Raw genomic sequence first — 27,212 nt, 5'->3', positions numbered from 1 at the left:
AACCACCATTAAGAATAGTTGAAAGTGACCATACCAGAATGCAATATAAACGATCCTGGTGACTTGCTGGAATGCACCTATTTAACCTTCATAAACTATGGGTATATCAACTCCTAAAAAGAGCCAGTCATGCCTCTGTAGCAGTAGAGGCAGTAAGCAGGCCAAAAGAAGAATTCTCCCATCACCTCAGTACTGTCTACACTAGGGTTTAGGTCAGCATAGCTGCATCTCTCGGGGTTTGTGGATTTTCTCATCCCAAAAGATGAAGATTTGCCATTGTAAATTTTCAGTGTAAACTAGCCCTGAGTTCCACAACACAACTTGCCCACCACACTAAATGGTACAGTTGCTGGGAGAGTGTTCTATTGTGATGGCTGACATGCGATGTTACCTTATGTCTTTGATGGTTGCTCGCTTGAGTGGGTCAACCTGCAGCATGTGCATGAGGAGAGTGGCAACAGAACGGTTGAGGTACTCAGGGATGTAGAAAACACCACCGCGGATCTTCTTAAAGAGTGTGGGGACATGTTCATCGTCAAATGGAAGTGTCCCGCAGAGAAGAGCATAGAGGATAACACCACAACTCCAGATATCCACCTCAGGGCCAGCATACAACCTAAACAAAGTCAAGGCAACAGACAACGTTTGTCTTCGTGTGTTTTACCTGTTTGCCACTCGGCATCATGTGCTTTGTAACACAGGTTATAATATAACAGAGGAGTATCCAAAGTAGACCCTGCAAGCTAAGCACTTCAGTTCCTGCTCCTACAGTGTCCTCATACTTATCGCTTCTCTGGCTCATGCCGGCTGAGCGGCTAACAAAGCCAACGTTTGCGTTCCCTCTCCAACAGCTGCTTGACAAGTGTGTTCTCATGTTCCAGTTTATGATGGCTTCTGCCAACTATTTTATCCACCAAGGCAAATATAATGACAAGCAAATATTACACCTGTGTTATGGGCAGTGGATGAATCGAGGGCTGGAGGAGGCAAGCCTTCAACCCTGCCCCACCCTCCTGAGGCCCTGCTGCCCCTGGAAGCCAAACCCCATCCCCTCCAGCCAGGCAGGCCTTCAGCCTCCCACAAGAACTTTCCTGCTCCTGGAGCTCTAGGAAGGTGGGTGGCATGTGGCCCCAGCCCCATCTGGCCCCAGAGCATGAGGAGGGCAGGTATCCCCCAGTCTCCTGCCCTCCTGCACTGTCACAGCACCCCCCGGCCTCAGCATGGCTGACACCCAAGGGCAGCCCAGGAGCCACGCTGAAGCAGAGGGTGGTCTGTGGGCAGTTTTTTGGAAGGCAACGCCTACCCCTGCCTCTTATACCCGCCACCCGACCACTCCTCCTTGACCTGGGTACTTTTATTTTTCTGTTAGAATAAGAGAGCAATAGAGCTGGAAGAGACCTGAAAAAGCCATTGAGTCCAGCCCCCTGCTCTAAGCAGGACCAAACCCATCAGATCAGCCCAGCCAGGGCTTTGTCGAGGCGAGACTCCTCCTCCAGGGAGGGAGACTCCACTACGTCCCTGGGTAGACCATTCCAATGCTTCACCACCCTCCTAGTGAAAAAGTTTTTCCTGTTCAAGCCGGACCATCCCAACCAGCTGCATTCAAGTCCAACCTGGTGTTTAGGCATCTAGGAAACTGATAATATGGGCTCCGTTATCACAAACGTTGGGTGCTCTTGGTACACTGCATTGATCACTGTTGATTGCAGGGTTTTAAGTAATACTGTGAGCATGCTCTTCTTCTTCATCCAACGTGTTAAAAGCTGGATGCCTAAAGGAGGGCTCCTACAGCCAGACTCAGGTGCCTAAATAACTTGCTCTATTTTCACAAGTGCTTGTCTCCCAGCAGCTCTTATTGAGGCCAAAAAAGAGCAGCTGAGTACCCAGTATTTTTGAGGGAAATAACAAAACTAACTAGCCAATTACTTAGATGCACAGGTGTACCTACCTTTAAGGTCCTGGTTTGTTTGTTTGTTTGTTTTTTTAACTGTCGTTGCAGCCCAGTGGGTCTGCTGGTTTCCCAGCTTGCTAGGATGACCACTGGTCTGGTTTGTTAGGCCCATGCAACATATATCTGCTCTGTCTTACAACCTGGCTCTTCAAGCTTTGTTAACTGTCAGGTACTGGCAGAAGGTGAATTTTTAATCTGCTCATGCATGCTGGTCTCCTACATAAATCAATGTAATGCAAGAGAATGAAAAGATGAATGAATCTCCACACTATGTGAAAAATACTGTAATGACAACTTTGACAGCTGTTGCCCCTTCAAGAGCAGGGCAGGTTGGGAAACCTGGCCAGGCTATGAACTAAGAAGCTGACCAGCAGTGAGGGAATCTGCAAGAAGGCCTGATTATAGGGAAGGCAGTATTGTCTGGGAATTACTAGATTAACACAGCACAGTTATTTCCAAATAACAGATGATATTTCAAAACAAATAATAGCACCTACACAACACAACTGCTACTTTGTAAGGCACTCAAAACAGTGGTTGACTTATTTGGAAAGAGTTAAACCCCATTTCACAAGGAACAGCACCTATTTGGAAATAGCTATTTGGAAATATATGCAGTTAAGACAGGAAATAGCACCTATTTTGAAATAACCCATAGTGCGTCCACTAGATCTATTTCGAAATAGGCTCTATGTGTGTAGATGTTGTATTTCAAAATAGCTTAGTGCTATTTTGAAATGCATTTTTGTGTGTGGCAGCGTTATTTTGAAATAAGATGTTCTGGAATAGCTTTCCCCAAACAACTTATTTTGGAATAAGGCTCCTGTGGAGACATAACCCCATTTTCACAACCGTGAAGTGGGCAAGGAAGGTAATACTGCCACCTGGGTGTGATGAAAATTAATTCAGGTGTGAGCAGTGCTTTCACTATAAAGTGCTGGCAAAATGCCAAATACAGCAGTATTGTTGTGCATGACTGCTTCACAGTTTTGCTTAACATTAATTTAACAGGAGGTCATGACTTCCCACCCCAAGATGGCAGCAACCATTTTTTTTCTCAAAGAAACCAATTAATAGAAGCCAGAAGATAAGACTTTTGAGATAGAACCACTGTTCAGGTACAGAAAAGGAGCAGAGACTATTGTTAAGGTGTCGAAAGTGGGTGGTGAAACTGGTTAGTCTATAAATTATGAGTTCTTGTCACCAAGATAACACAATTACAGCTACAGCAAATACAACATTTGGCATATTGGGCAAAGAAGAATTTTGGGGTGGGAAACTCCTCGAATATGAACAGGATTCAGGTCAAAAATATATTTACCTACTTCTTTAAATTAGGTATATGAACAACAGATGTGCTTTTTAGTAACTGGTTAAAAATTTTAGAACGATTGTTTTATACGTTTAATCACAGAAAACTAAACAAGGTTTTGGCACTAGAACCACACCCACTTTAAGAAAAAAAGGCAGAACAGGTTTCAAATATAAGCACCGAGGCAAGACTCACATCTGTACATAGACTTGCATTAAAATGGGTTTTTCCCGAGGATATGTTATACCTTCCGGAGATGACTTCAGGTGCTGCATAGTTTGGGGAGCCACAGCTGGTTCGCAGAAATTCACCATCTGACATCATGTTCGACAACCCTGAAAGCAAGACTCTTATATGTGGGCATGTACTTTGAATGCGTGGTTCACGAGAATGCTGGGCTTCTAAGAGGACGATAGGAGTAGCAGCAAGGGAAGGAGCAGAGGCAATTTAATGAAATAGTTAGGGGTGTCTGGAAGAGGGGAGCATAATGTATTATAAATAACTCTGAGATCACATATCTATAATAACCTGCCTGAAACTGCTAACTGGCTTTCTAAATCATATGGGCGCTGTTCTTTTGTGAAGTGAAGTGAGCCCAACATACAAGTAATTCTACAACAGGAGCAGATGCATGGAAGTAGACATGACAGGCTTCAAAAAAGCACTAGATAAATTCATGGAGCACAACCCATGATCACAGCCATCCCTTGGGAACAGTTAATCAGGGTGACCGCCCTGGGCCCCATGCTCCAGGGCTGGATCACCTCCAGCAACCCCCACTACTGGAACCTCCCCTTCTCCCTGCCTGCAGTGTCTCCTGCTCACGGGTGGGCCCCACCAGTTAGCGCCTCTCACTTCCTTGCAGCACCTGCTGAGGATCAGCTGTTTCACAGCATAAGGAGGCACTGGGGAGGAGGGGGGATAACAGGGATGCAGCATGCTCAGGGAAGAGGCAGAACAGGGTGGGGGAGGGAAGAGGCATGGCAGTGCATTGGGACAGAGGGGAATGGATGGATCCAGGGGAAACCACACCTCCCCGCCCAGCAGATTAGCAACTCGGTGCCTATGTCACAGGCCTTGCACCTCCCCACCCCCAGGGATGGCCCTGGCCATGATGAGTAAAGATGGTAAAGATGGTGTCCCACGCCTCTGTTTGCTAGAAGCTGGGACTGGGCAACAGCGCTGAATCATGTGATGATTACCTGCTCTTCATGCCCCCGAACACCTGGCACTGGCCACTGTCAGAAGACAAGACACTGGACTAGATGGATCTTTGGTCTGACCCAGAGTGGTCATTTAAGGACAAATTCCACCCTGATGCAGCTGCCTTGGAGTCTGCCATGAATATTAGCTAAATGTTTTTTGTAAATTATTGCACTGAAAACAGTGATGAATTTGTAAATTGCCTAGTTTCTCCACTCTGATAAAACCCATGTACCACACACATACTAGAGCCCTAATTAGCAATGCTGGTCTTCAGTGAAGGGTGAGGTTTTACAATTATGGAACTCTTCCATTTAAATTATGAAACTGGTAATGGCTCTGTAAACTGACTCAGTTCTGTGAGGCGTGTTGTGCGGACACACTCCAGCAAGCTGGCTACATTGCTGGAATGCTGTTGGGGTCACATACCAAAATCAGCTATCTTGGCATTCATGTGTGCATCCAACAGCACATTCTCTGGTTTCAGGTCTCTGTGGACAACCATATGCCTGTGACAGTAATCCACTGCGGAGAGAATCTGCTGGAAAAGGCGTCTAGCCTCTGCATCTTCCACCTACAAAACACCAGGGGAAACTGTTAAAGCTTTATCTGAAACTGCACTTTGACACCAAAAGGAGCTGAACAGTTCTAGGAGGCACAGATCAAATTACAATCAACAACTTACAAGACTTTAAACAAAATCAAATGTATGAAGGAGATTTTTACCCTTGCATTTTTATACTGTGTTACTGTTTTGAAATAATGCTGTTAATTAGTGGTCATGTGGCAAAATAAGGAAACACTCAACGCAGACTGTTGGTCTCAACGAGCAGCACAATTTGCATCGGGGCTGAGCCCCAGTACATCTAGGCTTAGTGGCTTATAGCCTTTTTTCCCCCCCTCTGGATTTGCTGTGTCCATTATGAACGTAAAAAAGAATTGCATGAGTCTCAGCACCTCTTTTATTACAAATTAAGCACCATCGAAGATCTTCTGAATAGTGAAATCTATTAGCCTGTGGCCTAGTCTCTCGAAGGAGCCAGTAGCTGTCCTAGTGTGTGAGATTTTAATCTGAACTTGACAAAGCATTGCACAGTGCTCTACAGGGAACAATTCAACCCTGAGGAATGGAGTAGGTGGCTTAGTAGAGGGTAAAAATGGAGCAGTAGTATGATTCTATAATGAGGAAGACGGCAATGGGGAATCAGAACTAATAAAGTGTGTTTCTGATCATTTATAGTGACAATTCTGTAATGGTTCCTTTCGTGAAAAATGTAGTTGCTAAATGTTAAAGAGCAAAAAGATCACACATTGTCTTATAAACGGGAAAAAAAGCTTGCTGAAAAAATCAGACCTGTATTAATAAATTTAAAGGCTCAACGAAAATGACTCTTTTTATCAGTGCATTTATACATAATAGATTAATATAAAATGCATTGCTTTTCTGATATTACAGGATGGAACATTAGCATTATAGCCCAAACTTTCTTGATATCCTAACTGAGAACTTTATTAGGCCATCTTATCTATTTCTCACTGGTGGTTGTATAGAATCTACCAAACATTGGTAAGATAGTTACTAGTGATTCTCCTTGTAATTAACAGTAGGATTATTTGTTTGTTAACTGACAGTCTCTGGCTTTTTTGTTTTCATATATTTGTATGTTGCAACACATCAGGGAGTAGTTGCACAGATAAACACAGTTGTACTCTAGGCCTAGAGGAAGACATTCAGGATAGGACTAGCTTAGTCCCATTTAATGAACAGGCACAGCACTTAGCAAAACCATTTTATTCTTCAGCTCTGATCCTCTTCCCACACAAATATACTTTGGCACGGGGGCATATGTGGCGGTGGGGGGGGCAAGAGATCAGCGGGGCCAGGGCAAAGAACTCCTCTGGGGTGAGGGAGGGGACAGTGTGTGCCTCTGGTCCCAGAACAGAGGAGAACCAGCTCCACCTGACTGGGGCGGGGGAGGAGAGAAGAAGAGACAACCTCCTCCAACCCTGGGGCCATGGGAAGGAGAAGGGGTGAGCCCATTCCTCCAGCCATTAAGGGAGAGCAAGCTCCACTGGTGTGTGGTGGGGGGAAGCTGGGGGAGAGAGATATGCAGTGAGGGAGGTTGAGGTTGGACATGAGGAAAATTTCCTAAATGTCAGGGTGCTTAAGTACTGGACTAAACCGTCTGAAGTGTTTGCAGAATCTCCATCACTGGAGATATGTAAGAACAGGTTGATAAATAGCTGACCGGGATGGTATAGCCGGTGCTTGGTCCTGCTTTGAGGGCAGAGGACTGGCGCTGATGACCTCTCGAGGTCCCTTCCAATGCTAGTATTCTAAACTCCTATCACGGGAAGCGCCATCTCCTTTGGCCATGCACATGCAGGGGCTCCTCAGGCCGCAGGGGGACACAGAAAGTGCCCCCCAAAAGCAGTGAAATTTGGACTTCTGTGCACACCTGTCTTGATAAGAAACTGAGACTTACACGTCCATGCTTACAGATGTAATCAAACAATTCGCCACCTGATACATATTCCATTACCATGAAAAAATCAGTTGGAGTGCTGATGACCTGGTATCTTCAAAAACAAAAGAGAGAGTTTGGGTTAGTAACAACAGGCCAAGGCTTCTAAACTGCTTACTATTATAACTTCTTCCATAAAATAAACATTCATTTTGATCTTGTGTATATTACTGCTTTCCATGTATGGAAGCAGAATTTGACCTCTTGCCTCTAAGAGGGAGGCTCCGTAGGTCATGGGCCAGTTTTAAGGGCTTCTATACATCAGATTAGCCTTCTAATTGCCAGTTAACCACTTTATTTGACAGAAATGGCAAATGTATTACTAGCTGGCTACTATAATATAGGTTGAACCACTATAATGCAGTACCCTTGGGGCCTCAAGGCTTCCAAACCAGAGAATTTGCTGAACCACAGGAGGTCAACGATGTCTAGCAACATTACCAATGCTTCCAATGCTTGCGGGCCTCTTAGAAGACATTTAGGGGGAAATTAAAGCTAAACAACGGTACAGAACGTACTTCATGACCATGGGAGACTCGGCCACACCCACGATAAGTGGACATCCAGCTAAATAAAATCATGCCTGACTATGGATGTTGAGGGACCAGAGAGTGCCAGATTACAGAGGTTCAACATGTAACTTGATGTGTGATGTTAAACTTTGAGGCTTCTGTATTTTTAATCTGTGCACACTAAACTACTGAAGTGCAGTTACCTATTTGCAATTTAAATCCAGAAACTTCAGAGTGGCAGTTTTTGAAAATTCTTGCTTGAATTTTAGCTTAATCAACAGAAAACGTTAACATTAGTCTTCTGATGACTTTTGTCCTCAAACCATTGACTACTAATGGAGAACTCCCTCTGGTTTGGGGCTAGAATTTCCCCTGAAGAGCCTGACTGTACAGTCACTGCTCAAACAAAATTACATTCCCTTCAACCACTACAGGATCAGGCCAAAAGAGAAGAGACAACAATCTCTACCATTGACATCAATGGTAGTTACTTGAGCTGGAAGGGGTTGCTCACAAGCCCTAGCTTCTTCATGCTGCCATTCCATTGAAAGCAATGGGGTTTGCACAAGTGTAAATACACAGAAGTGGAGCTGATAAAGCTACTATGCCTGATATTGCCAAGAAAATACCCCAAACTTCCCATCAAGATGGGTCTATCATGGTCTAGGGCTCTGATCTGCTCTCATTGACTTCAGTGTAGCATGATTGGGCCCTCATCCTGCAAAACCTGCATGCCTGCTTAGCTTTGTATGGCTACGTCTACATGTGAAGCCTACTTCGAAGTAGCCTATTTCGATGTGGCGACATTGAAATAGGCTATTTCGATGAATAACGTCTACATGTCCTCCAGGGCTGGCAACGTCAATGTTCAACATCGACATTGTGCAGCACCACATTGAAATAGGTGCAGCGAGGGAACGTCTACACGCCACAGTAGCACACATCGAAATAAGGGTGCCAGGCACAGCTGCAGACAGGGTCACAGGGCGGACTCAACAGCCAGCCGCTCCCTTAAAGGGCCCCTCCCAGACACACTTGCACTAAACAGCACAAGATACACAGAGCCGACAACGAGTTGCAGACCCTGTGCATGCAGCATGAATCCCCCGCTGCAGCAGCAGCAGCAGCCAGAAGCCCTGGGCTAAGGGCTGCTGCACACGGTGACCATAGAGCCCCGCACGGGCTGGAGAGACAGCGTCTCTCAACCCCCCAGCTGATGGCTGCCATGGAGGACCCCACAATTTCGACGTTGCGGGACGCGGATTGTCTACACGGTCCCTACTTCGACGTTGAACGTCGAAGTAGGGCGCTATTCCGATCCCCTCATGAGGTTAGCGACTTCGACGTCTTGCCGCCTAACGTCGAAGGTAACTTCGAAATAGCGCCCGACGCGTGTAGCCGCGACGGGCGCTATTTCGATGTTAGTGCCGCTACTTCGAAGTCACGTGCATGTGTAGACACAGCTTATATTACTGAAAGTAGTTCCACTGAATTCAGCTAAAGTGGAGCATGTCAGTCTGATTTGCAGCATCAAGGCCTTAACTTATAACTTTCGTCCATGACTAGCATGCCATAAAGGCAGCCTGCTCCAAAGCCCTTAGAAATCACAGTTTCAGTGAGGATGGAACAAGGCCTTAATGAACAGATGTGTCAATTGGGAAAAATTACAAAATGTCTTCAATAAATTATGTAGTGAATATATTCTAGCTTGCTCTGATATGCTTCTCAATATTCAGAATTACAAGTTGACCCTTCCCCAGTGTGATTTAATTTGCTAGTCAAACAGAAATGCATTCAAGAGGATTTCCTCTTGGCCCAGCGTAGACTAGAAATGCAATATGAGTGCAGGAAAACAGTAGCAATAGTACTTACAGTTTGATAATATGTGGGTGCCGAAAGAGTTTTAGGTTTTGAATTTCTCTCTTGATTTTCCCAACCACATCCAAGCTCCGAATTTTCTGTCTATTTAAAATTTTTACTGCTACTTTATGTCCAGTCAGCTGGTGTTCTCCAACTAATGGAAAGAGAACCATTAGAATGTCACTAACGAGAATGCAACAACCTGTAGGAGTAATTTAGTTTACTGAAACAGGTGGATATTGAGGGAACAATGGGCCGGAGGGTCATAATGGGTAAATTGTGTGAAAGTTGGGAACCTCTGGCCTGTACAAGAGACTGGACTCTGTGACTCAGATGACTAATAAAGGAATATTGTCTCTCAGTTAGTGATGCCAAGTCCAAGCCATGTTGTTGTCACCATCTGAAGATGACTCAATGGCCTTGTATGAAATCTCAGTCCAAGCCCCAAGGCTGGATTTATGACATGGACACAACGAATGACCTTGCAGAAAGTTTCAGAGGCCACAGCTCTCACAGACAAGGAAACTATGTTTTCAGAGAGCTTGTTTCAGAGGCCCTCCCCGCCCTCACACTCCAGTCTTCACATTCCTCTGATCTTCATCCAGGATGGACAGAGCAGAACTGAGTATCCTCTAAGAGGCAGGCTCTGATTTGCTATGTATTTCAAAAGTGCAGCTTTGGTCTCATTGGACGTCAGGCCATTAGGGCTTGCATAAACCTTGGCTCTTCCACTATGTTGTAATCCTTTTGCTAACTACACACATTTCTAATCCTCTTCTGCTGCTTTCCGGATTCTAACTACATTAAACTAAAGCTTCTTTACCTTACCCACAAAAATCCTTCCTTTATCATACACTGGAAAAGTTTTCTAACAAACCTGCTGGTTAGAAGCAGTTGACTTTCTGCTTTTCTTTTTTCTTGGCAGAAGTTATTTGTTGGCGTGGGTCCCATTTTCCTATGAAAGCTTCCTACCTGCTTCAAATAAATGGGAATTTTCAAGCATGCCTCATAGATCACTTCAAGGGAGCAAGCCAAACCCTGCTCTGAGAGATAGTGGTACAAATCACTGACATGCCTGGCAGTGGTATACCAGAACAGGAGACTCTGACTCAAGAGTTTTTAACTTAATGCAAAATTCCCAGCTTGACAGCCCCTTCTATCTCCACTTAACGTACTTGTGAGCATTCAAACATCCTTATTAACTGCTAAGCAGCATTATACTGAATGACAGATAATATTCACATTTCCTGCTCTGGGCTTGATGACTACTCCAATCACCCCCTCTCGGACCATTCCCACCATAACCAAGTGGGGTGTGGCCTTACACAGACATCTGTCTTTGCAAGAACTTAATAAACACATAGGCTAAGTCTACACGTAGTAAAAACTTTGAAAATGGCCATGCTAACGGCCAGATCGAAGAATACTAATGAGGGAGTGAAATGCATATTCAGCACGTCATTAGCATGCTGGTGGCCATGGCACTTGACCAAGTTTCATTGCCACACAGCTTGTCTACACCAGTGGTCTCATCTGCTGAGAGGAATAAGGGGATTTTGAAATGTGCGGGGCCCTTTGGAAAAGGACAACCCCCCCCATGTAGCGCGCCGAGCTGTGCATGTTCAAAAGTGGTGCTTTCAAGTGCCGTGGCCAGAAGCATGCAAATGCTAATGAGGCGCTGAATATTCAGTTCAGCGCCTCGTTAGTATTCTTCAATTTGGCCATTAGCATGGCCATTTCAAAGTTCTGGCGAAGTGTGGCCACAGCGATAGTGGAAATCTTAGCATTTACCCTGGAACAAAATTAGCAGAGACACATTTTATGCTGCATCTAGAGGAGAGCAGTCTGGAGAAGAAGCATGCCATTTGGTAAAAAAAACTGAACTTTCAAGATCTGTTTTCATTTGCCACCAGAACAAAAACCAGGCCTTTAAAAACAGTTGTGAGTTATTACTACACTCACCCTTCCCCTAAAAACAAATGATATACCCAATCAGAAAGGCACTGACACTTTCGTTGGAAAATTCTCAACTACCTCCAGTTATAATATCCTCCAGGGAGTAGGATGCCGGGAAGGGTCTTGTACATTTTAAGCCTCAGTGAACTTTAGACCTTAAAGACTTAAGTGGAACGTACGTGATGCATAGGCATTAAAGAAGCCCTTTGTACAGGATTGAACTTCAGCACCAAGATCAATTCAAGAATAATGACAAGTGCTAGTCTGTTATGTGTTGTGTTGTACATTACTTCCCCTATGCAGGCTTGAAACACAAGGGAACGGCACCTTAATTAAAAACAAATAAAGAAAAAATACTGAGGAAAATAGGACCCTGAATGGACTATTTTTCTCTGTGGAGGTCATAGCCAAGGCTAAATTTCAAGGATTTACAGCATGTAAAGATTAGATTAATCAGAAGTACCTATACATAAATGACTGTAAAAGATTCATTGGCATGCAGGGGTTGTCTCAATCTCAAATGAGCTATTCTTAAAAATAGAATTTTATACGCTTAAATGCTCATATGCAACCATGACACTGTGCAAAATAATATTAAAGGCCAAATTCTGCAGACGTCTTTGTTCAATGGGCATTGCCACAGTTATGTTTCTCAGCTTCTGAATAATGCAGTAGAAAAGCTAATTCTTAAGACTTGTAGCAAGCTCTGATTTAAGAAGGGAGATGCTCCTGCTGCAAATTTTAATATGTGCTTTAAAAATATGGGTTAGCAAGAACTGAGTTGATGCAGATTATCACCTACTCAGCACGCTGGGACTGACTTTGCTCTCACACTGATGTAAATTGGGCATAAATCTACTGAGGTTAGTGGAGTCACAGCAGATTAAAAATCATGTGAGTGAGCTGGGAATGAGACCCAGCAAATTTTGCAATTTGAACAGCCTGTGCCACAAAGTGTTCTGTGACTCTGAAGACAGAATTATAAGCAAAAGAAATTATAGGACGATCACTCCTTGCGTAACATTCATAAGCTACATCTACACTAGCCCAGAACTTCGAAATGGCCAAGTTTACTAATGAAGCGCTGAAATACATATTCAGAGCTTCATTAGAATGCTGGCAGCTGCAGCGCTTTGAAATGGATGCAGCTAGCCGCTACATGGCTCATCCAGACGGGTCTCCTTTCAGAAAGGATCCTGGCAACTTCGAAATTCCCTTATTGATAGGAATGGCCATTTCGAAGTTTTGGGCTAGTGTAGACATGGCCATGGAGTAGTGTACAACTTTAAAGCCTTTACCACCATTCTTGTGCTGTAATTTGATAAATGGTGAGGAGTCCGCAAAGACTTATACATGCTTAACTTGACATAAGTAGGTGGAATTTGGCTCAACTGATGTTAATGGGAATCTTCCTTGACACTGAGATGTCAAAGAGGCCAGAACATCAACCCATAACTCACCCATCCTATTGCTACTCGCACCATGCAAATGTTGATTGGCTAATATTTTGCTTTTAGCTTCATACATTTAATTACCATTACATAAGATCCTTCCCAACCCAACACCTGGGGCCTGATCACTGCCGAACAGGAGAATTTGCTGGGCCACGGGAAGTCAATATTGTTTAGCAGCATTATCAACACTTCCACTGCTTACTGTGCTCTTGTTATACCTTTCCAGCAGGATTGAGAACCATTAATAACTACTCTCTACTCTTGCCCCCAACTTCAAAGGGAGTATGTTAATAAGGGTGGTGGGAGATTACTAATGAAGTGCTACGGTGAATATGCAGCGCTTCATTTGGCTAATTCTCCCCCGTGGCAACTTCGAAGTGTCAAACTTCGAGGTACCAGCATGCGTGTAGCCACAGGCACTTTGAAGTGTCTGCGCTACTTCGAAGTGCCTTTACTCTCCAATTTTGACATTTTAAAGTTGCTGTGGGGGAGATTTAGCCTAATGAAGTGCTGCATATTCACTGCAGCACTTCATTAGTAATCTCCCATCACCCTGATTAACATTCTCCCTTTGAAGTTGGGGACAAGTGTAGACAAGCCTCTTTTATACCATGCAGTGGTTGTTCCAATGCTACTGTATGCATGTGAAACCTGGACAACATACGATATCACTTGAACAATATCATCAATGCCGCCTGAGGAGAATCCTGCAATTCTCTTGGGAGGATAGGCGCATGAACACTAGCGTCCTGGAAGAGTCAAACATGACCAGCATTGAAGCCATTATTACCCATCAACAATTTCATTTGAACTGGTTACGTGGTTTGGATGTCTGATCAGCACCTCCCAAAACAGATTCTGTTTTCTGAATTGGAGGAAGGACAGAGGAGCGTTGGGGGCCAGCAGAAACGATATACAAACATGCTGAAGGCACATATGAAAAAGTGCAGCATTGGTGTTGACACTTGGGAGAACCTTGCCCAAGACCATCCCCACTGGAGAGTGGTAATCCATGAGGGGGTAGTGCAATTTGAGAGGTTCCGCCATAGTGCAGATAGGAAGAGGCAGAGAAGAAGAAAAGTGTCAAAAACTGCCTCACACCCCTCCAACAGCAACCAACACCTGTCCCTTCTGTGATAAAATCTGTGGCTCCAGAATTGGGCTGATCAGCCATCAATGGACTCACAAATAGGAGGGTGACATGAAGACGTCCTACTCATTATCAAGTGACCACCAAGAAGTACTCATATCTTTTGTGGGGCACACAGATGGACCATTCTGCCCTGCTTGCTCAGAGGTCTTCTTCAGGTTTCTCTTGTCCACCTTCATTTCCTGGTTGGTTTCCACTTGACAGCTTCCTGTAGGAATCTGTGTGCTGGTACCTGGAGCTCATGCCCCACACATGTCCAGTGTACAGTATTCTGGTGTAAGACGGAGATTTCTCAGAGCTCTTCATTGGTAATGATATCTTTCCAAACCATGCCCAGAAGCGTTTGTCAACATTCATTCTCAAGAGTATCTAGTTCTCTCTTTAATATTTTTGGTAAATTTCCAGCTTGCTCTGCTGTATTTTAGCACTGAGATTCTGTATGAATTGAAAATTCTCAGTTTTGTCCTCATCTTATATATCTTTGATGTCCATATATTTGTAAATGCTCTGTATGCCTTTCCTGTCTTTTATGTCACTTACTTTACTATCTTTTACAGAAATCAACTTCATTTAAGTCTTAAAGAAATAATCTGTAGTTTAATAATCACATTGCTCAGGAGTTCTCTCAATGAAGAGAGATCCAAAATTTAACCTAAAGAGGAACAACCAAAGAAACTGTTGATATATTTTAAGAGATAAAAAGCTGATTTATTTCTACTTGAGAATTTGTTTCAAGCACTCTAATATGTATATTTTCTAAAATAATGCCGGAATCAATTGTTTCTATATAACAGCGTAGGGCTACATGCAGTTAACAAAATTTTCAGTGTTTCTTGTACTATAGTAAAAAGGTGGAGGCACAAGTGGGTCTTTGTTTTAGTTTTGATTTTTTTTTCAGATTACACTGAAAACTTATTTACAATAAACACAAAGATACAGTGATATTTGCAATCTGTGAGTCCCCCATCATAATAATCTGAAGACAGGGAGCATTAATTGTTTTATGGATAAACCCAGCCATTAAATTATGAAAAGCAAACCATTTTAAAGGTTTTAAGCAGATCATTAAAGCACATTGCAGTGTCTGAGTGTGGACAGGAGCCAAGCATGAAAACGACAGAGCAGGAACGCAGTTATCATTCTGGGTGAGCGAGGTCATTATTATTAGAGAGGAGATAAGCACAGCCAGAGATTCTTTCCTCAATAAGAGTTTCCTAAAAATAGAACACACTTGGCCACACTTGAAAATAAAAGTATGGCTCTGCATGGCCATTTTCATGTTTTAAATACTATGACGAATAAATGGAACTGCGATACACCACAGTTTGCATCATACATGCAAGTCAGCGATTTAACTTTGGGCTAAAGTAAACAGGGTCACGCACACTGTGCAGTGCATAGACAATACCAATCATCAATATTAAGAAGCACTGCTGCATCTCTTAGGAGTCTGGAAATTAGAGCTTCCAAATGCTTGCTCTGGTTTACAGCACCCTGGGCTGTGCTGCGTATGGGCTGCTCTGCAGTCCAGAATTTCTAGAAAACCCTGTGATCAAGCAATCTACACTCTACAGTGGGATCTGGGAGGAGGACAGGGTAGGGCCACTTAACGGTGACCCTGCAACGGGAGCACATCCCTTGTGGCATAGTGCTGGAGGGAAGTCAGTCTCGTCCAGCAAGGTTAATGTAGCATGTACAGTAAAAGGTTGGTTATGTGGCACCCGGATAACCAGCACATTGTGGTAACTGGCATGCGGGCCAGCTGACCAGCCAGGGCCAACTGCTGTGCTCCAATACCTGGCACATTTGATTATTTGGCACCTCCAGTTCTCTGGGGGGGAAGTGCACCGAATAATAGCCATTTTACCGTACATGGAGTGTGAGTTATATTCTGTGATGGAGAGGTTGGGGGCAGAAGGAAAGGAGACAAGAGTGGAGCACATCACATCAATATCTATAGACTTGGCACCCGGGATAGCTAAGTCCCTAAGACATAAGATATGGCAGGAAAACAGAAACCCCATATTTTATACCAACAAATCACACACCTCAACAGTTTGAAGCGTAATACACTTTGCAGGTGTGCATGGAAACACCATCCACTGAAGAATCTCAGACCATTTTCTTATATTAAAGAATTATTCCATGCCATGCCTTCGGTGGTCACCAACAATGACATAACTGCTTTTGGAGGAGAAACTGAGGTATGGCAAAGTTAAGTGGCTTGGTCACAGAAGTGACACAGCCAGGAATAGAACCCAGATCTCAACCCCACGTTCTCCACAACCCTCTATATCCCCAATGACATATTATATTCTGCTATGTATTTACATCAATCTCATCCTCACTCTTAGGCGTATTGGACCAGGCCTGAAAAATTGCAGTTAAAGAAAAAAATACTACAGTACTGAATAGCTTATCTCCTTTCCAACCCTGAAAAACAACCCGTACTGCTGCAGGTTTTTTAATTCAAACACATTAATAATTAAAAATAAACAGTCTGTTTTGCCATCCATCTTTTGCTTACAGAAAGGATTAGATACAGTGATAGTAATGTCTCACTCCCCAGGGACACGTTAAGACTACACATATGTCTTGAGAGACAGACTCAACATTTCCTTTTAAACACTTTAAGTTTCTAATGTAGCTATTTCCAGCCAGAGGACTCTGTCCATGCTGGTGTAAACACATTTTTGTGCCCTGTTTAAAAGGTTGTTGCGGTTGTTAGCCTGTGTTCTGTTCTCGCCAATGATTTTATCTTCAGCTTCTGAGTCTAGTTGGGAAACTGTGCACCTCTACAATAGGCACAACTCCACAATGGGGATAACTGGGTAGGGGGTATTACTGCTGAAAAGGACCTCAGGGTTATAGTAGATCACAAATGAATGTGACGCAGTTGCTAAAATGGTCCCAATGTGGGTGGTATTAACAGGAGTGACATATGTAAGCCATGGTGGACAATTATCCCACTCTACTTAGCACTGGAGAGGCCTCAGCTAGCGTACTGTGTCACTCCTGAGCTAGCGTACTGTGTCACTTTTGGAACCATGTGGACAAATTGGAAACAGTGCAGAGCAGAGCTACAGAACTAATAAAAGTTTAGAAAACCCTGCCTCGGAGGAAAGGTTTAAAAAAGCTGGGCATGTTTTGTCTTGAGAGGAGAAGAATCAGAGGAGTACCACATAAGTCTTCAAAAGAGAGCTAGACAAATTCAGAGGATTGGTCCATCTGTGGCTATTTGCAGGATGGGAAGGGAGGGTGTCCCAAGCCTCTGTATGAGAGACTGGGCACCAGACAGTGTTTACCAGTTCTGTTCATTCCCTCTGGGAAACGGGACATTGGCCACTGTTGAAAGACAAGCTACTGGGCTCGCTGGGCCTTTGGGCTGACCCAATAGGGCCATTCTTCTGTTTAAGACTGCTGTACAGAGGATGATGATCAATTGTCTAAGGCTGTTAGGAAGATGACAGCTCTCTCTCTGTCTACTGGAGGTAAACCAATAAGTGTTAATCTGCTTAATGTGCTGCCAGGAAGATTTATAGTAAGCATTGGGGAAAAATTTCTTGCTAGAAAGGCAGGAAAGCTTTGCAATAAGCTTCCAACGGTGACAGTGAAATCCCCATCACTGGAGATTTTTAAGAAGAGGTGGTTACACCTCTGTCAGGGATATTCTGGGTTTATTTGCTCCTGCCTCAGCACTGGGTGCTAAATGTGATGACTTTGAGGTCCCTTCAGCCCCAGACTGCTATGATTCCATGCTGTGGAAGCAGCTAAATGTGTTGCTTTCAGTACATGAACAATTTTTCATGCTAGTTAAGACACTAATATTAGAACAGGCTTCAGACCAGTAGATCCTGCAATGAACTGCCTCCAGGTTCTTCTGGGGGTGCTGGGTCCTGGCCGTTGCTGACACACAGGCCAAAAATAACAGGCTCTCCCCAGTTCTGGTGGCAGGGGTCTACTATGGTGGAGTTGTGATATGGGAGGACGGGAGCAACTCCAATGCACAAGCCTTTGAGACCTGCAGCAATCCCCCAGCAGCATCACATATGCAGCCTCCACAAGCAAGGGAAGAACTGAGAAGCAGGTGGTATGTCGCATGTTTCCCTTTGGTCCTGGAGGTTGTCTGATGGGAAAGCTCATGAGCTAATGTCAAGAGAACTCTCCTCCACACACCTCTTTCCTCTTTGGAGCGAGGAGAGCAGTAGTGAGAAGCTGTGAAGCTTCTCAGGCGCTCTGGCTGCTGTTGGGAACGGGATGACCTTATTGTGTGTGTGGAAGGGAAGACAATCCTTAGGCCTGGAGAGGAGGGCGGCGGGGGTAGTACTATTTTGACCCATAGATCCCTGGGGTGGGTTATGAGGTCACAAAGCCCTCCATTTGGTGGGAAAGCTTTTGATGTAGTTTTTCCTCCTAAAGAAAGGGAGCCCTCCAGGCCCTAGACTAATGAGCTAGATTATCAGTCTCACTGCCATTTTTTAGTGCACTTCTTCCTATATTAATACACATGGGCCATGTCTACACTAGCCCAAAACTTTCGAAGTGTACTAATGAAGTGCTGAAATACATATTCAGCGCCTTATTAGAATGCCGGCACCCATGGCACTTCGAAATTGACACGGCTCGCCACCGTGTGACTTGTCCAAATGGGGGTCTTTTTCCAAGTTGGCGGGGTCCTTTTGAAAAGGAGCCCCATCTGGATGAGCCACGCGGCAGCAAGCCACGTCAATTTCGAAGTGCCGTGGCTGCCGGTGTTCTAATGAGGCACTGAATATGTATTTCAGCACTTCATTAGTAAACTTCGAAATGGCCAGTTCTAAGTTTTGGGCTAGTGTAGACATAGCCATGTTGCGGGCTTGATCCAAAGCCTATCAGCATCTATAGGGCTACGGCTACATGGCACCCTAATCTTGAAATAGGCTATTTCGAGGCAATCCTGTACTCCTGCGATGTGGTTTACAAGGGTGCCAGAATAACACACCTGTTATCTCGGAAACTTTTTCGAGATGATGGGCGCATTTCTCAGATGCAAGCAGCTATTTCAGGACACTGCCAAAAAAGCGCCCCATGTGTAGACATAGCCTAGATGTCTTTCCCTGACTTCAGTGGCCTGATACATGCCTCTGAGGGAGCTTTTAGCTCCTATTTGTCACGAGAAACTGGGAAGAGAGAGGGAATTACTCAGAAAGAAAATACAAATGAAACCAAATCATTTGCTTTCTCAATTATTCCCTAGAAAGAAAGGTGTTGGGCATGGGGGAGGGGAGGGCTATGTTTGAAATTGGCTCTAGTCGCTTTCCTGTTAGTGACTACTACTATGACCAGTTTCTGCAACACTGAAAACCACAAACAGAATTGACCCTGGGACTATCAATACTTGGGCTAGCGGAAGTCAGCCTTGTGGTGGAAGAGGGCCAATGAGAGGAACAGCAAGATGCAGCCATCCAGTTCTTACAACAAGACAATGACTGAAAGGGCTAGTTATCAGCACTGGCTACAGCCTCAGAGAAGCCAGGTCAAAACATAATAGCCATACCCTCTTTAAGTACCTCTCTCTTCTCTGGAGCAGTGCATTATTGTCAGCGTATGGCAAACATGCTTGGTAAGAGGTTAGCAAGGCAAGCCTGGAAGAGATGTGAACAAATCTGTTTCTAAAAGAGACTCTTCCAGATTTAGATACTTTTGAGCAGGAAATAGTCACGAAGTCCTGAAATGTCCTAGCTCACCAGAGAAACTCTAGATGAGCTTTCCCTCAGAGGCACCTGGGTATCTTTGACGCAGTAAAAGTCAAAGCACTTAATGTTCCTGCAAACAACAACGGGAACAGAAAAACTTAGACTGAGAGAGAACTAATTTCTTGTTATTAACTTCCCTGCTCCAGACCCTACCTCTACCCACCATTAAAAAGGAAAACTATAAAATATGTAACAAACAAAGCTGCCCCAATTCCTCATAACCATTTGCTTCAATGTTATATAGCCATCCTCTCTATTTTGCCTAGTTTGTCTTCTAGCTTCAGAGCCCTCTAGCACAGGGTTTGATTCTGATCAGTTTACATGGTGCCCAGGACAATGGGGTGGTAATCTTGGCTGGAGCTCTGGGACGCTGCTTTCCTTTACTGCTATTATTGCTGTAATTTTTCCTACATTTAATGAAAGCCCCATGACCTGTAAACTCACGGTTGTCTTTAACTCGTCTAACAACTCCTAGCCACTCAAGCCATCTCATATTGGATCTCTTGCTGAAGCCTGTTATCTCTTCCTCGTTTAACCAAAATCCAGTCCCTGATTAAAACTGTCCATTTTCAAGAAATCCTTTTTCCTCCTTGATAATACCCACATCTTTCCCCCTTCTAAATTACAGTGTGGTACCCTAATGTTTATCATTGTCTTCTTTTGGGGGGCAGGAACAGGGACTTTGCTAAGGCACTGTGTAAAGTGATAGTTCCAGATCATGAGGGTTATTAAAAACAAATCAGCCTGAAAAATGGTTGTAACATGATTACATAGTTCATATTCTTAGGGCGTAGGAAACAATTATGTAATATATATATAAAAGCTTGAATCAATTGCTCAAAATATATTTAATTTCCTTTATATTGCTTTTTAGACCATAATAACTACAGGTGACTCTCATGCCCATTAAATCAAAATTGCTATAATTTAGCACAGAAGGAATACACCTAGTTTTAATCTTGGTTTGGAAACCACAAACCTACAGTGAATATGCTGAACTCCCACTAGAAAAAGAGATGTCGTTTTAGGCAAAAATACTAAAAGATCTATTACATGTATAAGGCACTAGTCCCTGAAAAAGAATTGTTTTCTTAAATCCAAATTGTTTAACCTTGCTTTAAACGTTTGATTTGGAAACTGCTGGCTGTGCATGAAAGTCAGGAGTGCATACTGTAGAGATTTGATTATTTAAATATTCCCCTTTTGCCAGACTTATTTATCCTGATAACTATTCTGGGATGCTGGGAATTTTCTGAGTGAAGAGGACCAATTTTTTTTTTTCTTAGAGAGCAGATGAACTGTGTATTTTTCTTTGGCACCATTATAAGAGAAATGTGATATAACATTGCAATTGATGGGGGAAAAAAAAGGCATGCGTATTTTCATTCACAAATCTTTCAGACAGCTGAGGCAGGGAGTTGAAAGTGCAAGGTGAATGTTCATCGATCACAAATCAGCCTCTGTGGTAGGAATCTCTATGTATAAATCAAGCTTGACTCTCCCATCCTTTCTGCTACAGATCTCAACCCAAAGCTGCTTTGATTCTGGGGATCTGATGGCTTTAGGGTGAAAGAGAAGAGAGCATCTTTTCCTCTTGCTCACCACCCTGTTCCCCAAGACAATGGCTACGTCTACACTAGGGGAAGACTTCAAAATGGCCATGCTAATGGCCAAATCGGAGAATACTAATGAGGTACTAGAATGAATATTCAGTGCCTCGTTAGCACGCTGCCAGCCGCAGCACTTCGAAAGTGCCGCATTTCGCTTGTTTGCAGCTCATCTACACGGGGATCCTTTACGAAAGGACCCTGAAATGTCAAATTCCCCCTTATTCCTACTCCTTTCGAAGTGCCGCGCCAACAGCGTGCTAATGAGGCACTGAATATTCATTTCAGCACCTCATTAGTATTCTCCAATTTGGCCATTAGCATATTTTCCCCTAGTGTACACATAGCTGATACGTGCTACATTTTCTACAGTGGTGACACTGGTGGAACTGAATGACATTACGTCTTGCACAACAACAGCAAAAATGCTGAGTGTTGGGGCATTTCTGAGACAGCTCCCTTTAGGCACCACTTTATTTCTTCTACATGCTGGAATGAAAGTGTGAACACTCCATTCTTAGCCACAAGCAAAGGGGACTGTAAAGGTCAGGGTTAGAAATGGCTGCATATGGTTATTAAAGAAGGGGGTTTGAATCTCCCTGAAACTTCCTGCCTACACCCATTCAACACTCCCTCTGCCAAAAATACCTTCTCCTCACCATGAATGCCTTACGTCCCCTTAAAGCAGAGTGGCCACTTCAAGAATATAGTAAGTGGTCAAGGGCTGCACTCTTCTATGATATTCATGGAGAACACGCAGGGTCTGAGATGGAGGTCAGGTGCAGAAGGGAGCTCAGAGTAAGGGTTTGAGGTGCAGGGGTGTGTGACGTTTGGGTGAAGGAGGGGGTTGTGCCTTGGGGCAGGGCACTGGGATGGAGGAGGTGCAAGATCTGGGAGGGGGTATGGGTGCAGGAGAGGATTATGATCTAAGGTAGTTGTGCAGCAGCGAGTGCAGGGTGGGGGAAGGGGTTGTGGCCTAGGGCAGGGTGCAGGAGGGGATGTGGAGGGTTTGGGTTGTGACCTGGGACAAGGGGCTGGAGGGAAGGAGGGAGTGGAGTGCCAGGTGCAAACTCTGACCAAGAGGCACTCCTGGCCATCAGCCTAGCAGGACCCCCCTGGGCAATCTCCCTGCCTGCCACAGCCCCCACTGCCTGTGCCACAAGCATGGCTCAGAGAGCTCCCATTAGCTGGTTTCTGGCCAATGAGAGCTGTGATGTTGGGGCTGGAGGCAGAGGCAGGGGATGGAGACCCTCCTTCCTCGTAAGAAGTGCATGCCACACACACACACACACACACACTCACTGACCCCAGCAGCCCTGCTTTGGCCAGAGGGCTGGGCTCGATGACCTCCTGCAGGGTCTTCCAGCCCTGGGGTTCTAGTCAAGGAGACTGCTTGAGGGTCCTGCTGGGCCAGGGGAGGTTGGCAGCCCAGACCATCATGGTGGGCCATGGTTTGGCAGGCCAGCAGGGACCTGTCAGCTTTGGGAAGTACATAGGGTCTTGAAGTCAATGCCCAGTAGGGTGACCAGAGAGCAAGTGTGAAAAATTGCAACAGTGGTCAGGGGATAATAGGCCCTGTATAAGAAAAAGCCCCAAACTGGGTACTGTCCTATGAAAATCAGTACATCTGGTCAGCTGAACACCCTAACCCTTTTGAGGTGAACACGAGCAAGGCAATCATTCAGCTGTAATCACCACATTGCTTCTCAAGCCAATTCTCTAGCATGTCTGGCTCCTGCAGCCTGGCACCTCCGTGGGCTGACATTGTGCTGCTGCCTCAACATGCCTCGGGGAAATATTTCCAGGCCGGGTTGCCAGGTCTGGTTCCCTGCATAGCAATCCCAGTCCCTGTGTTGTCTGGCAATAGTCACCAACGGTAAGAGAGCCTGACCCCTGCTGTGGATAAGGCAAGGGTACTACAGGGCAATAGGAGACATGGATTCCAGATGCTACCTGACTGGCCTGGGTTACAAAGGCTAGGGTAGGGAAAGGCTGCACAACAGCGGGAGTGAACGAGTACCGGCACTGGAGTGGTGAGGGTGACACGGGGTTGGGGAGTTACACCGTTCATACCTACAGGTCGCACAGGCCTCACCTGTTGCACTGCGCATAGGCGAGGGGCATACAGGGGGAGAGGAAGTGGACAGGACTTCACACTGTGCATCCATGAGAGGGAGGGAGCGAGCAGCGCAGGCCGGAGGAGGGAACAAGAGACAGACGTGCATTGGTGGCAAGAAGGGAATTGTGCTAGGCTTGCACAGGGTGAGGGGATGGAAGATTGTATGTACTGGGGCAAGGGGGTGAGGCGGCATGCCTTGTGATCTAGGAAGCAAGGGGCCTGCATGGAGCACGCACAGAAGGCTGCATGGTGCATGTGGTGGTGGGGGGGCTACCAAGTGGGTTCCCCAGAAAGGGAGCGAGTGGACTGTATGGTGCATGCATGGGGGGGGAGGGGCTGCCTGGTGGGTGCCTGGGGAGACTTTAATGGGGCTACTTGATGTGTGCAGGGGCCATGCCTGGTTAATGTCCAGGGAAGGAGGTGAAGGAGCTCCCTGGTGCAGGTGTGGGAGCCTGCCCTGTGGGTGCCTGGGGAGCTAATGTGAAGGGGGCTGCTCGATGCATGCGGGCGTGGGGGGAGGTGGATGCCCATGGAGAGAGGTATGGTGGGGCTACTCGATGTGTGCAGGGGGTGTTACCTCGATAATGCCACGGGAAGGGAACAAAGGAGCTGCCGGGTGCATGTGGGGGGTGGGAGCCTGCCCGATGGGTGCCCGGCTTGCTCAAGCGAAGGGGGCTGCCCTGTGCTTGTGGGGAGGGGAGCAGGGGGCTGCCCGGTGGGTGCCCAGGGAGCTAAAGCGAAGGAGGCTGCTCGGTGCATGCACGGCGGGGGGATGGCTGGCTAGCGGGTGCCCCGGAAAGGCGGCGAGGGGACCGCACGGTGCATGCACGGCGGGGCGGGGGAGGGGAATGCCCGCTGGGTGCCCGGGGAAGGGGACCGGGACTGGGGCGACGGGTCCGTCTCTGCCCGGCGTGCAGCTGCTCCCAGCCCGCGCCGCCGCCGCTCCTCCCGGGGCCGGGCGAGCCCGCCTCCCGCCGCGCCCAGCCCCGCTACTCAGCTCTTGACTTTGCCGAAGGTGCCGACGCCGAGCGTGTCCCCCAGCACGTAGTGCCCGATCTTCACCCGCCCGTCGTGCTTCTGCCGCTCAGCCATCTTCGCGGCGCGCCGCCGGAGGGACCACAATGCAGCAGGGCCGGGCGGGAGCGCGGGGGGTTGTGGTGCAGGGCGATGCTCGCCTGGGCAGGCGGGGTGGCACGGGGCATGCACAGGCGGCGGGGGCGGGAGCTTGCAGCGAGCCAGGCGGGGGGCAAGGGGCTGGCACAGCGCCAGCCCGGCAGGGGGCATGCACGGGGGCGGGGGTGCCAGGCTGGGAGGGGTAGGGCTGGCCCAGTGTCAGGCCAGGCGGGGGCATGCACAGGGCGAGGAGGGGTGGGTGCCGGGCTGAGGGAGGTAGGAATGGCAGAGGCAGGGTGCGTGGGCAAATGCGGGAGGTGTTGCCAGGCTCGGGGTGTGAGTGTGTCAGAGCTGAGGTGGGGCGAGGAACAGTGGCGCGTCAGGCTGGGTGGGAAGCAGGGTGGAGGGTGCATGTGGGGCAGGCGCCATGCCAAGGAGTGGCTGCCGGACGTGGGCCGGAGGTAGGAATGGTGCTGTGGGAGGCTGGCAGCATGTGGAAGAGGAGGAGGAGGAGGAGACGGGATGGATGCCAGGCGTGGGAGGGGGAGAGGAATGGCACAGGATCAGAGGGTAGGAGGTAGGCAGGGTGCCAGTGTCCGTCTTGGGGATGTCGGGAGACTCGTGTCCCTAGTTTCCACGCGCCAGGGGCTGGGACTAGGTGACAGGTGGTTTAAGATCACTTGTTCTGTTCACTCCCTCTGCAGCATCTGGCGTTGGCCCCTGCGCAACACACAATACTGGGCTAGTTGGACCTTTTAACATATCTTATAGAGCTAGAAGGGACCTCAAGAGGTCGTCAAGTCCAGCCCCAGACTTCTAAATGTGCTCCTCAAAGAATGAACTCAAACCCCCGGGGTTTATAAGGCCAACACTTAAACCACCACGCTACCCCTCCCTACCATCACCTGCCCCCATGTGATCTCCTTCCTGGACCACCCCAGTCTGGCTGTTCTTACGTGCCAGGCCTGCTAATGCGACCAGAAGGTGTGAGGTAGATGTCAGCCAGGAAAAGTGGGCAGCAGAGTCCACATCAGGGTTGGGGAGAGACCAGGGCAGCACACTGGCAGGAGAAGAACAGGGACATTTAGGGTCAAGTTGGGGTGAGGGAGAGGATTCAGGCTGGGGAGGAGGCAGTAGCACAGTGAGCTAGAGGGCAGGAACGTTATGCCAAGAAGATGGGGAAGGGAGCGAGCCAGTGCTAAGCCAAGGGGAGGTCAGGAGAGGTGTCTGCCAGTACGGTGGCATGAGGTCAGGGCAGGAGGAGGGCATGGGGTGAGGCCAGTCTGGTGCAGTCAGTCTTGTGCCAGGCTGGGGAGGAAGGGGGTTGCAGAATTGAAGACTGGGATGAGACTGGGGATGCGGGGTGGAAAGAGTGGTGCTAGTAGGATATGGGGCTGGGACTGACAGGGCAAGATAAGGTAAACAGCCCAGGAGAGGGATACCAAATCATATGGGTTTGATGCCAGGCTGTGGAGGGAGCAGGGCACAGGCCTGTCCAGGATTTGCCGTGTCGGTGTGTGTGGGGGACAGTTTGGGAGGGGCAGTGTTGTATTTTGCATGAACTACTTGTGCACAGAGGAATGAAGCCAGGGCTCTGCATGGAGCATGCAGGGGCTGTGGACTGCCTGGTGGGTGTGCCAGGGGATGAAATGAGGGAGGCTGCAGGGTGCAGGCCCAAGGTTTTGTATCCAGGTTCCTAGCCTTAAACTTGTTTTGAAGTTCAGTAGCACCCATTGGTCTGAGCCTTAGATATACAGCAAACTCTTTCATATACAACTGATGAGCCTAAGCAAGCTCAAGATGTCATTGTCGGATACGATGGACTACCTGCTATCTAGCAACCCTGGGACCAGAAGGTTGGCAGCTATTCAAATATTCTGGATAATAGAGAGCAATACCTAGCACTGCATAACTCTAAAGAAAAACAAGATTAGACAGTAAGAAACAAGCAAAAATGTTTGCAGAGGACTTTATTTACCAACAGCAGTAGTATTGTATTCTGTAAATGTACACTGTGTGTGCTGTATTTACTTTCACTGTACTGGACATATGGAAAATGTAACTAACATTTACTTATGGTTAAAATGCTGGTTATTTCAGAGTTCCAGATCACAGAATGCCAGATATGGAAGTTTACTGTAGTTTAATATCTTGGAAGCAGGAGCATTTCTGCCAGATGCACATTTGAAGGGACCAGCAAACTAAAGATGAGGCACAGGAAGAGACACCTGATTAATAATCAGAAAGCTGACTTTGTTATCCATTGACTTACATTGTGTCCTTCAAACCCTTGCCCAGGCACCCTATCTGCAAGTACAGCACATTTGAATAGCCCATCACTACATTTGAAAATGTGTGCCATACAATTTGTCAAGCTTTATTTTGCCTCCCACCCCTCAATCCTGTTTCCAAACAGCCTTCCCAGTTTTTCATGCAATCACAGTCATGCTTTCTGCCAAATGGCCTGGAATATGCCTTGGCTACCTCTCAGTCCCTCATGAAGTGCTTCTTCTACTTGCCCGATATACAAAAAAGTCATATTTGTCCTTCCCTTTCCCTGAAGCTCTGTCAGTCCTGCGGCTGTAGGCTCCTTGGGGCAGGGACTGGCTCATCTGGACTAACTGGGAAGTGCTTAGTCTGGAGTGACTGCTGCTATAAACAAACCAATTATAATGCTGATAAACATTAGTGCGGCTTTTCCATTTCAGCAATGAA

The 27,212-nt window shown here is 46.5% G+C and overlaps 1 protein-coding gene across 2 annotated transcripts in view; it reads right to left on the bottom strand.

The window, feature by feature from the left end:
* The window catches only part of PRKAA2 (protein kinase AMP-activated catalytic subunit alpha 2), a 39,348-nt gene extending 14,389 nt beyond the window's left edge, over positions 1–24,959 (bottom strand). The window contains exons 1-6 of one of the 2 annotated variants that reach the window (XM_075002300.1): positions 24,383–24,959; positions 9,376–9,517; positions 6,953–7,046; positions 4,896–5,040; positions 3,511–3,598; positions 392–616 (exon numbers count right to left, since the gene is read on the bottom strand). In XM_075002300.1, coding sequence (XP_074858401.1) covers positions 392–616; positions 3,511–3,598; positions 4,896–5,040; positions 6,953–7,046; positions 9,376–9,517; positions 24,383–24,668 — 980 coding nt within the window. In that variant the 5' untranslated portion in view covers positions 24,669–24,959. The other variant, XM_075002299.1, reaches the window with a different exon arrangement.
* Between the last annotated feature and the right edge of the window lie 2,253 nt (positions 24,960–27,212).

The sequence above is a fragment of the Carettochelys insculpta genome, chromosome 9, assembly GCF_033958435.1.
Source record: "Carettochelys insculpta isolate YL-2023 chromosome 9, ASM3395843v1, whole genome shotgun sequence".
NCBI lineage: Eukaryota > Metazoa > Chordata > Testudines > Carettochelyidae > Carettochelys > Carettochelys insculpta.
Note: the sequence above shows the minus strand (reverse complement) of the source record. Positions and strands in the feature narration are given on the sequence as shown.